At 40.8% G+C, this 12,287-nt stretch overlaps 1 protein-coding gene across 5 annotated transcripts in view; it reads left to right on the top strand.

Moving 5' to 3' along the window:
• GIN1 (gypsy retrotransposon integrase 1) overlaps positions 1–5,034 on the top strand; it is a 17,814-nt gene extending 12,780 nt beyond the window's left edge. For all 5 annotated transcript variants that reach the window (XM_065861479.2, XM_071802105.1, XM_071802107.1 and 2 more), the window contains one exon: positions 4,186–5,034. In XM_065861479.2, the coding sequence (XP_065717551.1) occupies positions 4,186–4,484 (299 nt within the window). In that variant the 3' untranslated portion in view covers positions 4,485–5,034. The remainder of the gene's footprint in view (positions 1–4,185) is intronic.
• Positions 5,035–12,287: the final 7,253 nt, after the last annotated feature.

Here is a 12,287-nt window from a genome sequence, read left to right as displayed (position 1 = left end):
AGAGAGGGAGAGACACACACACACACACACACAGAGACACACACACACAGAGAGAGAGACACGCACACACACACACACAGAGAGAGAGGGAGGCACACACGCACACACACACAGAGAGAGACAGACACACACCGAGAGACACACACACGCACACAGACACGCGCAGACAGACAGACCCACGGAGACACACACAGACACACGGAGACACAGACACGCACAGACAGAGAGACAGAGGGAGACACGTACACTCACACGCACAGAGACAGAGGGAGATGCACACACACACGCACAGAGACAGAGGGACGCACGCGCACACACACGCACAGAGACGGAAGCACACACACACACACAGAGACGGAGACGCACGCATGCGCACACACAGAGAGACAGAGGGAGACGCACGCGCACACACACAGAGACAGAGGGAGACGCACGCGCACACACACAGAGACAGAGGGAGACGCACGCGCACACACAGAGACAGAGGGAGACGCACGCACGCGCACACACAGAGACAGAGGGAGACGCACGCACGCGCACACACAGAGACACAGACAGATACAGAGACGCACACACACACAGAGACAGAGACACAGACAGATACAGAGACGCACACACACACAGAGACAGAGACACAGACAGACACAGGCGCACACACACACACACAAAGACACAGAGAGACACAGAGACGCACACACACACACACACACAAAGACACAGACAGACAGACACAGAGGCGCGCGCGCACACACACAAAGACACAGACAGAGACACAGAGGCGCGCGCGCACACACAAAGACACAGAGAGACACAGGCGCGCGCGCACACACACACACACACAAAGACACAGACAGAGAGACACAGAGGCGCGCGCGCACACACACACAAAGACACAGACAGAGAGACACAGAGGCGCGCGCGCACACACACACAAAGACACAGACAGAGAGACGCACACACACAGAGACAGAGAGAGAGACACAGGCAGAGAGGCGCACACACAGAGACACAGAGAGAGAGGCACACACACAGGGACACAGAAGCACACGCAGACACGCACAGAGAGAGAGACGCGCACACACAGAGACGCATGCACACAGACACACCCACACACAGAGACACACACACACAAGTTTATATATATTTTTTTTAACTTTTCTGTCATACATTTGTGTTAGATTATCAGCGTGAACAAGTATCATTCACTCACCAGTGTGACTTAAGCTAACAGTAATAATTGCAGTTTTCAGTAAGGAGAACAGTAAAGTGGCTTCAAACCTATGTGGAGCATGAAACAGCTAATGATTCATGTTAATGTCTGTTTAAAAATAGCTTTCGTTAATGTTGCTTCTAATCAGTGGTTTGGCCCTGTTCATGGTGGCTAGTGAAAACACACTAGGAGTATGATTAGGCTAAACTATATTCAAAGGTGTCTGTGTTTCTGTTTGGTGTAGCTAGGATTCACATTTATTGTGCTTGTGCAATGGAAGCCTTTTTTTTTTTTTTTTTTTTTTTTTTTGCTTAATCTGACTACTACAGATAGTAAGTGCTCACACTTTTTTTTAACAACAAGAGTGTCCTCTAAAGCCTTAAAATAGAAAAACTACATCAGATAAATGATTTTTTGAGAGTTTATTTGAAGTTGTGCTACTGAAAAAGTAAATGTGTTTCTTTTATGAGAGCACATAAAATTGTGGTGCTCTCCAGTAGGGCTGCTAGAGGTTTCCAAAGACCTGGATAATCAACCACCACTCTTGCTCTTACACATTCAGTGTGTCCTTTTGGAATGCTGCTGTGTTAATGAAACCGGCAGCTGTTTCTTTTCTGTTGACATTGCTTTAAGTCCCTGCAGGCATTTTGAGGAAAATGAATGCTCAGTGTTTAGAAGACTTCTGTCATAGAGCAAGATGCTTTTTTGTTCAGGGTTCTTGAAAAATAGACCAATTCCCGCTCTACTGGTGTGTGTAGTTAAGCTTTAGTTCTTCAAAATGCATAAACTGCATTGAGGCAGTAATTTCCTATGTCACCCTTTAAACTGAGAAATTTGCAAAACTGAAGCTAATTCTGGAATTTCATGTGAGAAGCGGATATTTATAGCAGTTGTCCATTACAGATTTTATAACCAAGACACTGATTTCATGCAATATCTCCAAGACACTGCTTTCACTGTTGGATGGTCACTCCATGGCTTCCAGTTCCTCATTAAATTACTGATCCATAAGGAGGAAGTCATGTGCATGTCAAACATGCAAATAATCTCCAGCTATTACAATGACTTTGAATTGTGTCACAGTATAAAGAGTTACATGTAGTTGTCTTTGTAGGATCAGAATCTAATATGTTTACCACTAAACACTGCAGAAGCAGTAGGTAAATGTAGAGTTAGTTTTTTCCTTTTCCAAGAAAGTGACTAAACGTTAGTTGTCTGACACAGGCAAAAAATTATAGATTGATTTGCTTACATATTTACATTATGTAGAGAGTTAAACCAGACTTCACCAAAATAATTGCCAGCCTTTATTGAACAGCCTAACAGTGATCAGGAAAGAGTATTATTTCAGTTGGATAAGAGCAATGAAACCAGGACATTAATTATAATAGTGAATGACATCTTTTTTTGTCCATAAAGAAACATGCATCTTTGTAACAAAGGCCCTCTATTAGCAGAGGTGGACTTTTTTTATTTACAACTTTATTATATCTACAGCTGTGGCATAACTGTGTTGGCTGTCCTACAAGACTTGGTGGCATAACCTTGGATGGGAACAAAACACTTGCAGTGTTTTCTGTGAAATAAGTGTGGAGAAAATATATCTTTGAGGACATTGGTTGGCTTGCCTACCATCTGTTTGTTATGAAGTGTTTTGCTTTCTTTGATCCAAAAATCTGAAGTATATCTTGTATGTATTACACTTCAGACATGTGAGTTTGGGAATTTTAAAGAGGAAAGACAAAGCCTGAAAACTGAGCCCTCATTTTTTATGAGAGGAAAAAAAATCTTGCACAGTTAAGAACACGCAATTGGAAGCATGGTACTTTTTCTTAACCTTTTGTAATACTCTTGGTCTCAAGATAAATCCTGAGTCAGTGCATTGATAGAGCCCTTGGTATAGGCATCACAAATTCACAGTCTGGGTGTACCTGTGTTGCTTGCTTACCTGGGTGTCTTTACATCCAGGTAAAGGTTCCAGGACACCTTATGCATACATACATTTACATATCTGAAGAAACTTTTTGCTTTTCTTGTTTGAGTGTAGTTTGGCTTAAATATTAAATTCAGGAGAATGCTTCTGGGTCCCATGCTAAAATTATTCAGGAGTGCAAACAGGCAGAATTAAGACATACTTGTTGAGAAATGTGGCCAGGAAAGTGCAGTTTTACCTCCACAGTAGCTCCCACCAAGGTCCTTCTTTGGACCTACATCCTGAAAATGAATTTGTAGCTCTCTATATAGAGATACTTATCTGTTGAACTCCTCTTCTGGTTTTACGAACACTTAATTTCATAGTAGGCTCCTCATGTGAACAAGAAGGTAGGCCCTAGCTTCATCTTCCAAAATGTACGTATTAGTGCCATGATGACAGTTACACTTCTAATTTGTCTGGTCAGACTATTTTCATTTTATTTGAACTCATTTGGAAAAGTCAAACACTGTAACCATATATCAAATAAAAGAAAAAGCTCGGTAGTATTATACAGTAGCAATCACCATTGTTGTCTTTAAATTCTATAAAACTGTGGGGTGGTTTTTCTTTTTTAGTTATTTCTTTAAACAATGTGTTTTGTTGCATTAAAATTTCTCAGGAAGAACTCAGAGTAGCCACATTTGTGTGTGTGTGCACAAAATGGAAGAATCTACATGTCCATCCATTTAAGGTATTAGCTCAGTGGGTGACTATGACAGATATCAAGCTAATAATTGACTTTAATAATTGACTTAGCAAAGAAAAACTCAATGTGGAGCACTGCGAACATTTTTTTGTGATGTAACAAGATGCAGATTATATTTGATGCTCAGTGAAATTAGAAAACTCACATTATCACACAGCTGTCACTCAAGCATTCTTGTCCTGTTAAACAAATTGTTTTGAAAAGTTAGCACCTCACTAACATTTTAAATATGGCTTTCAGTAAACTAGAAAGATGTAATGTAGATGTAATCAAATAGCTACTTTTCTTTTACAGACAAAGATTATTTTTTACAACGTGCGGTAATTGTTGACCATGACTATATTGGCTTATCTGAAAGATCCTACAATCCAAGCCAACAAGACTCTATTGCTGAAGGGGAAATAAATGCCTACACAAAAGATGTCATGTCTGCTGTGCAAATGCCACCCGCAGCCTGCAAAGATCAAGAATCAACACATGGTAAACATCAGTGTAGGCTGACAGAAGATCATTGCATTGAATCAAACACTGCAAAGCCAGACCAATGGCCTTCACCTTGTTGGACACTTCAGACCAAGACAGAGGATACTTAAGCATGGTCTCATGTCACATTTAATTGCCAGTTTGAAGCTTCTGTGGCAGACTGAAAAAATTGTAGTATCTCCAAATTCCATGTTACAACTTTATGAATATAAGAGTACTGCATGTGTCCACTGGTCAGTTTGTATGGACATTAAGAAGCAATGGCTTTGTTACCAAAAACATAGGCACAACCTAGTAAAAGCACATGTTCTACTACAACATGACTTGAAGAACATTGTAGGTGTCTAGTGGTTAGTTTATGTGGGTAGTGAGAAAAACTCCCTGGGTGACCAAAAGTACAGGCACAACCAGGTAAAAGCACAGGTTCTTATAATGCATTTGAATTTCATGGGTTTTTTTGTAGAATGGCAGTGTGGCTGTACCTTATTGTTATCCTCTCATGACACAATGCATCATTTCACTGTAATGACCTTTTCATTAATCCTTAGATGACTCATTCCTAATGGTCAGAGACACTGTGGGATGAATATATTCTAAGCACCTTGATGTAAATTTTGCTTCTAGAATAAAGAAGCTCATGTCCTCCTTTTCTGTTATAAACCAGTCTCTTATTCTTTCTGAGAAGCTGTAAAAACTATGGATTTTACAGCTTTTAATTTCTAGCCTAGCAGAAAAGTTGCCAAAATCAAGCACATATAATGTTCTGCACATAAAACAACACAGCCTTCAGCCACTCCCCACTTATCAAAACTCTGCTAGAGTGAGCAATTTTAATTACAATCTTAAGAGCATGCAGCATTCATTTGTGCTTTTTTGATGAACAGCTGGTTTCCCTTATGTTTACGTCTTCCCAGAGCAAATACAGGTTTGGAGATTTCTACTGGCAGTGGCCTAAGAAAGGTGAAGCACTGGCGTTACTATTCTGTGAATTTCTTGAGCAAGTTGTTATTTGTCTGGCGTGAAGAGGAAGAAAACTAGCAGAAAACTGAAATGAGAAATTCAGCAACTTCTATCTGATACTGTGGAAGATTGCTTGTCTTTCTCTGAATGTGTGTGTTCCCACTCTGCTGCTGAATGTCCTGTGTCTTAAAAAACAGGTCGAGAAAAATATTATTATGAGTTTTCAGTTAATCTTCTGTAACAAGAAGATCTGCAATGCTCATTAGGTACCTAACTCATTGAAATACATACCTAATGTACAGTATGCCTTAGATGTCACAAGCCACAGCTGTGTAAGAAAAGAGCTGAGCACTGTGACAGGATCCTATCTTAAAATTCAAATGAAAGAATACTTTAAGTACTCAGTATTTTGTGTATTCCGAAATCCAGTCCTACATGTATGCATTTTATCCACCAAGACTGTTTCAGAAAGGGCGTTTTAGGAGGCAGATGCTGGCTTGACAAGCTTCTCCTTTGTGCCAGCTGCACAGAGCGCTTAGAGATTAACAAGCTTTGTGTTGGCATTGACAAGCATACACAAGCTGCAAAGCCTGTTTTTCTGTTAGCTGCTCTTAACCTCAAGCTGTGCTGTCCTCTGAAGACGGTTGACCTTTATATCAGTCTAGTGCAGTCAAGGAAGTAAAGAAAGTGTGCTTGGTGAAATACATCTGTCTTGTTTAAAAAAAATGATAGGAAATCCTGTTGAATTTGTTACAGCAGAAAATAAACACCAAACAAACCAAACACCACATGTAAATATGACATAACCCATAACTATGAACAGTTGCCTTACTTTAAGATTTTTCCCCGGAATGAGCACTGTGGTCAAACAGTATTTTTTCCCTGGAATAGTAGTTTAAAGACCATCTGTTTGGGTACTCTGTGCCATGGGCACTGAAGGGTACATGTCATGATAGTGACATGGCACCCTAAATTGTTCCTATGCTAATGCTTAACAGAGGCCCAGTTTCTTTAAAGCAACCCTTCTTCCTCTGTATGTAACTTTGTTTCTTCCACTAAAATTATTGACTTAAAGTGGCATCTACTAGAATGGGTTTGTATATTCTTCTGTACCTTGTGTCTGTTTATTCAATATATATAAATGTTAGCATGGGGGATAAAATCAGAAAATTAGGAAGCTCTCTGCAAGATTCCTCTCTGCTTTGTTAGGTGCAACATTAAAACAGTTCTTTTTATTTACTTCAGCTGATTAGTTTCTTATATGCACATAGTACAGCAGAGCTGTGTTCTGGGGCAATGCAAGTGCTGCGTACTTGTTATAGTTACCTTGCTACAAATGCTACAGTGATGTTGGAATGGGAAGATCCGTAAACATTTAACATACTGCATAGCATTGATCATTCAGGCTTCCTGGTAATTTTGATCTACTGTATTAACAGACAGGCATTAGTGCTTCTTCAGTAAACCTAGACAAGGCCTTCTCTCCATGTGGGAAGTTCATTGAAATAAAATACAGGGGTTTCAAACTAGTGATGTGGAAAACAATCAATAGAAACTGTGGAAAAAAACCCACCAGGAAACTTGAGACATTGCAGGCAGCACATGGTGCGTGGGGAAGCTCAGAGAAACCCTGCGCATGCTTGACCTAGCAAAGCATTGTTCAGTGTATGCTTGTGACAGCAGTGAGTCATGGCCTGCCTGCTTTTGGTTTGTATTTTAACCGACTTGGATAAATACACAAATGTCCGTCTGTACTCTTTTCCACTGTCACACAGGTCTGATTTATGATGGGATGATAGTAAAAGACTATTTCATAACAGAATTCTTATACATTCTGTTTTCTAATAGAGTTTGTGCCTCCTTGTCACGGAGGCACCCCAAGGTTAGTTCAAGGGACAACAGGGTCCAAAACAACTTTCATTAAACTGGTGAGAAACAGGGTTTTAGCACTCCAAAAGTGACTTAAATACCGGTTCGGATATGAGTTGAGGAAAATTATTAAGGGGCAGCAACTAATACAACAGGGGGTCCACAGAGTGCATGCACATGGCTTCACCAAAAACAATGCCGGAACCGTCTCTAAGTCCCGGAGGACTACACACTTGCCTGAACACGGTGCGGGATTATTCTTAAAGAGATACACGTACTCGTAGTGAGTACGGAAAGTGTACGCTCACGATTCCGCGAGGGTAAATTTATAATATACTCGCAATCCTGCGACGGTTAATTTACTTACACGTGCAAATGTGCACAGAATACTACACGTGCTCATGTGGAAGCACGGGAGGAAAATACTCTCGCTATTGTGCAAAGAAATAATTTAAAGTACGCGTGCAAATATGCACGGAAAGTTACACGTGCAAATGTGCACAGAAAGTACACATGCTTGTATTAAGCATGGAAAGTTACATGTGCATATGTGCACAGAAAGGATAATTACAGTCGCGATCCTGCAAGAAGTTTTACTCATGCATGTGGCGGCAAGGCAGGCAGAGTCTCCATCCCAGGGAGAGGGGCTCTCAGCGGCAGCATCTTGCTCGTGCTCCAAGAGACCCACGACAATGAGTGGAGTCCCGACGAGAATCCCATTTTTATACTGGCTTGGTGGCATTCCAGAAGCTTCTCTGCACCCCTACCCTGGCTGTGGGGTGCCCCTGAAGCCTTCAAACATCCCCCACACTGGCCGCAGGTGCCCAGCAGCTCACTGGCGCCTGGGCACTCCTTTCTCCTAATGGCCCTGGCCAGGGTGCTCGGGGGCCAAACAAAAGAAGCTGCTAGCCTCAAACAGCAGAGAGAGAGGGAGATCTGCCTACTCCTTACATGATGAAGGAGGGAGGGGGAGAGAGGGGGGTTTGCATCCTGCCACACTCCTTATGGCAAATTGTTTAGACAGGAGGAATAGAAGCGAGTACAACATGAAACAAAAAGTGCAAATTTCCTCATACATCCCAGTACAGGATTATGAATGTTTATCCTTTGGGTTTGCTAGTAGCACAAACTACCAGCTCACGGTTTGATGAAAAAAAAAAACCAACCAAACATAAAATCTGCTAGTAAAAAGATTCGGTACAAACTGATTATTCTACCGTGGAACAAAAACCATTTCTCTCTTGTCTGAATACTCCTTGAACTTTCTTATAGTGTTTGCCCAGTCTGTATTAAGGTATTCTTGCTTTCCAACTGCAAACATTTTTTTAAATTTTACCTACTTCTCCCTAGAACTGAATGTTCCCTGCTGGAGAGCACCAATGAGTCACAGTTTGCTTTTCACAGCAAGCAATTAACAAACCTTCTGGAAATGCCACTTCTGAGAACCAGATAAGTTTTCTTTACTTATTTGTGTGGGTGCAACATCCGTATCAATGGCCTTTTGCAGCAGGTATGGTTCCTCTAAGGACCTAGTGTCAAAATCTTTACATAGCAACCTTCTTGGTATTTTCAAAATATGTAATGGAACATTTTTGTGGAGCGGATGCTTTCAACATATTGAACTAGCTAAAAATAAAACATGCAAGCTGTAGAGTCTCACCAGATGGTGGAAATTTAGTGAGGGGCATCAGCAGCTCTCATCGTCTGTTGGCCTGAGAGTACACTGCCCACCTGTTAATTCAACAGAAGGAAATGCCATGTTAGAAATCACCAAAACTGTAAGCTGTTTTAAATGAGAAGTCTAAAATTGATACAAGTAAACAACATTTAGCAGTTTCTTCAGGAAATGGGTATTACAAACTTCCTCTTGTATTACAAGACCTGCTGTGGAAATCTCGGTAATGAAACCATGTAGACATTTGGAATAAATAGCACTACACAAACATTTTAATTCAAACAGGAAGGCTCTTCCAGAAAGAAATAACCACACAGTAACTTAATTTTAAAACATTTGATTCAGGGACTATTAATCCTGAGAGATACTTTCCCCAGTCAGTTCTCCTTTCCTCCTCTCTGCTTGTACACAGACAAATGCCACATTTGCAAATACAGGTGCCTGAGTTGCCCACTTGTTTGACCCATTGTAGTGTGCATTACTACAAGCTCTGAGGGTGGGTTCACACATTCATCTTCCCACAGGGCCCCTGGCTGCAGTGGTGTTGCAGTCCATCTTACCCTGACGCTGTGCAAAGTGTTGTGGTGACGAAGTGATCTGCAAAAACCTCACTGCATTGGGAGCAGAAATAGGTACGCCAATAAACAAGACAGGGTGTAGGAAATGCATCCTTCCCAGTCTGCCAGGCAGTGCTGCCCTGCTGCAGACTGCTAGTGCAAGGCTCTACAGGTCACTGAGATACAACTTTCCATGTTTTATCAGTTGTTACTCACATTGTCCTTTTCTGGGTGCTGGACAAGAATCTCTGAATTATCTGAAGAGCTGGAATATTTAAGAGCTGCAGCTGGTGGCAAGCAGCAGTGCCTTGGATATATGAAGTGATATCTGAGTGGGTTAAAAGGGAATAAATCAGATTTCACAAATTCAATACCTTTCTGTACTGAGTTAATAGCACCATGTCAGTTCCCAGACATACTGAAAAAAAAATATTTCACAGAGGTGGCAGGCATGGTGATTAAAGCTCCAACAGAAAGCTCTGAAGTAAGTTGTTTTAAGTTTGCACAGAATTTCAGGGATATGCAGTAAATAACACATGGATTTCCCCACCAGATTGATTTTGAATGTTTATTTAATGAGAGACATCATCCATCACTTCCACAGATTAAAGACCTAGGAAAAAGAGCGTAGGCTAAATAGGAATAGGACAGGATTTAGCATATGGTTATGCTGTTATACTGTCAAACTTAATTTTTGAGATTCATAAGTTCTGTGTATGTGACACTGCAGAAGTTAGGGATTTATTTTGGAGCGCACACTTGAGCCCTGACTTTGCCCCCCTGCTGGCAGTCGCAGGGTGGCAGCCTGTCCCCACAGGAGTACACCCCACACACCCAGCACTGGCTCTGTGCCACAGAGTAGTCAACATGTGAGGCTTGTAGGAACTATTACCCAATGGTTTGTTTCCCTGAGACTTTCCCAATCTATTGTCATCTAGTCACAGCAGAAACTGTAAACAGATAATAATTATGGAAGCATAAATGTATTTCTGAGAGCAATGTGACCTGCATTGTGTGAAGGCTCCATGACTGACCTTTCACATAAATTAGAGTACCAAAATAATCTGCTTGTGCTTTAGGTAGATTGTACCATAACTGCCAACTGTGTCAAACATTCAATGCAGCTTTGCAGCTGCTAGAGAACGGGGCATCTTCCAGTACTCATTAAAACTTGGTTGCTGTGAGCAAGATCTCACAAGTGTCTGGAAAAAGGCCATCCCTTCAGTTCCTTACAAGTACCATAGTGTGTGACCTGAGACCACCACACTCAAGGAAACAGGGCAGAACTGTGGGAGTCCAAGTAATTTTCTTTTGAGCTGTGGTTTAGGATGTGGCATGGCTGAAGAAAGCAGTGACAAATCGGGGGGGGGGGAAGGGATCAAAGCACTGAAGAATGTAGTTGGCCAGGGCAGAGTTCTGCTCTTAAAAACCTACATAAGTAGCACCAACTTTAGCCTGTTGTGGCTGGATATGCAGATTGCCTTATCCCTATTCTGACAAAATTCTTTCATAATAATAAAAAAAAAATTAGGTTTATCATACGTTTCAGTTTGAAAAATAAACATAGTTGGAAATCAATAACAATTTCCCTAGGTTGCTGAACTGTTACCACTTACTGTTTGCTAGGAACAAATTGCTCCACTACCTCTTTCAAATGGTACTTTTGGCACAGTCCCTAGAAAAAATTATCTCTACATCATCTGTGTACTTTTTTAAAAGTTGGACAATTAAATCAGAGAGAGCTTCACTTGCAGGATGTTGTGCTTCATAAGCAAGTAATTAGTAATAAACACTAGCAGAAAGGAGTTAAAGGAGCGGTTCAGCAAGTGTGCCTTCATGACCTGTAGTATTTAGAATATTATAGAGCAACTTCCAAGTTGACTCCCATGCAGCTCTCCCTTGTCCTTCTCCAAATATTTCTGTAATAAAGCCAGCTGGATGTTCCTTTAGGTTTTCCAAACACCATGTCCAGGAACAGCAAGAAGTTTGCAGGTTTTGCTTGGGCAAGTAGCCGCCACTGGAGATTTAAAATGCTCCTCTACACTGTTAGTTCCCCTCTTCTGCCAGTGATGTTTAGCTATGCAAAAACATCAAAATTTTTCACAGGTATTGGAGAGGAGTCTGAAGAGCAGTCATGGTATAAATTTTGCTAACAAATGTTGATGATTCACAATGGAGAAAAACATATTTTCACATGTAGAATTAAAAAAAAAAGCAGTTAAAGGCAAATCAGGATGCTAAACCTCTAGAATTTACTAGGATCTATTTTACACAGATAATACATCGAACTAATTTCAGCTCTTAATTTTACTTGACCTAGACATTTGGTCCTGTTACTTTTTCATTAGCACATTACATGAATCTACAGAATCTGTACCTTATATTGTAACACAGTCTTTCCAATTTAAAAGTATATCCTAATGTGTGATTAAATAATAAAGTTGCTTTTGAATTGCTAAGCAGTGATCTACTCCCCACAACTCGTATTGCTAATACATACATAGTCTTTCAAATAAGTTCCCACGTGTTTGAAGAGCAAGATAGAAATTAAAATTCTATTCTCTGTACCATAGCCCACACTTAATCCTAATCCTCTGTAGCATGACAGACATTACTTACCTAAAAGTTCTGATAAAACACAAATAAATGCAAGCAAAAAGCTGTTGCAATTTACAGCATTGATCTATAAACCCTCATTAACTACTACAGTGCACTGCTTAATTAGAAAACTCTACTTAATCAAGATGTTTTCCAAGGAATCAATTTACAGCTAATGACACGTGTGGCAAGGACAGCTGCTTAATTGGGATAGTAATTTTGTTTAATTGGGACACCTTCAGGTGACTTGGGTG

Source organism: Patagioenas fasciata, chromosome Z (genome assembly GCF_037038585.1).
Source record: "Patagioenas fasciata isolate bPatFas1 chromosome Z, bPatFas1.hap1, whole genome shotgun sequence".
Taxonomy (NCBI): Eukaryota; Metazoa; Chordata; class Aves; order Columbiformes; family Columbidae; genus Patagioenas; species Patagioenas fasciata.
The sequence above is the reverse complement of the archived record's forward strand: the minus strand, read 5'-3'. Positions and strand labels throughout refer to the sequence as shown.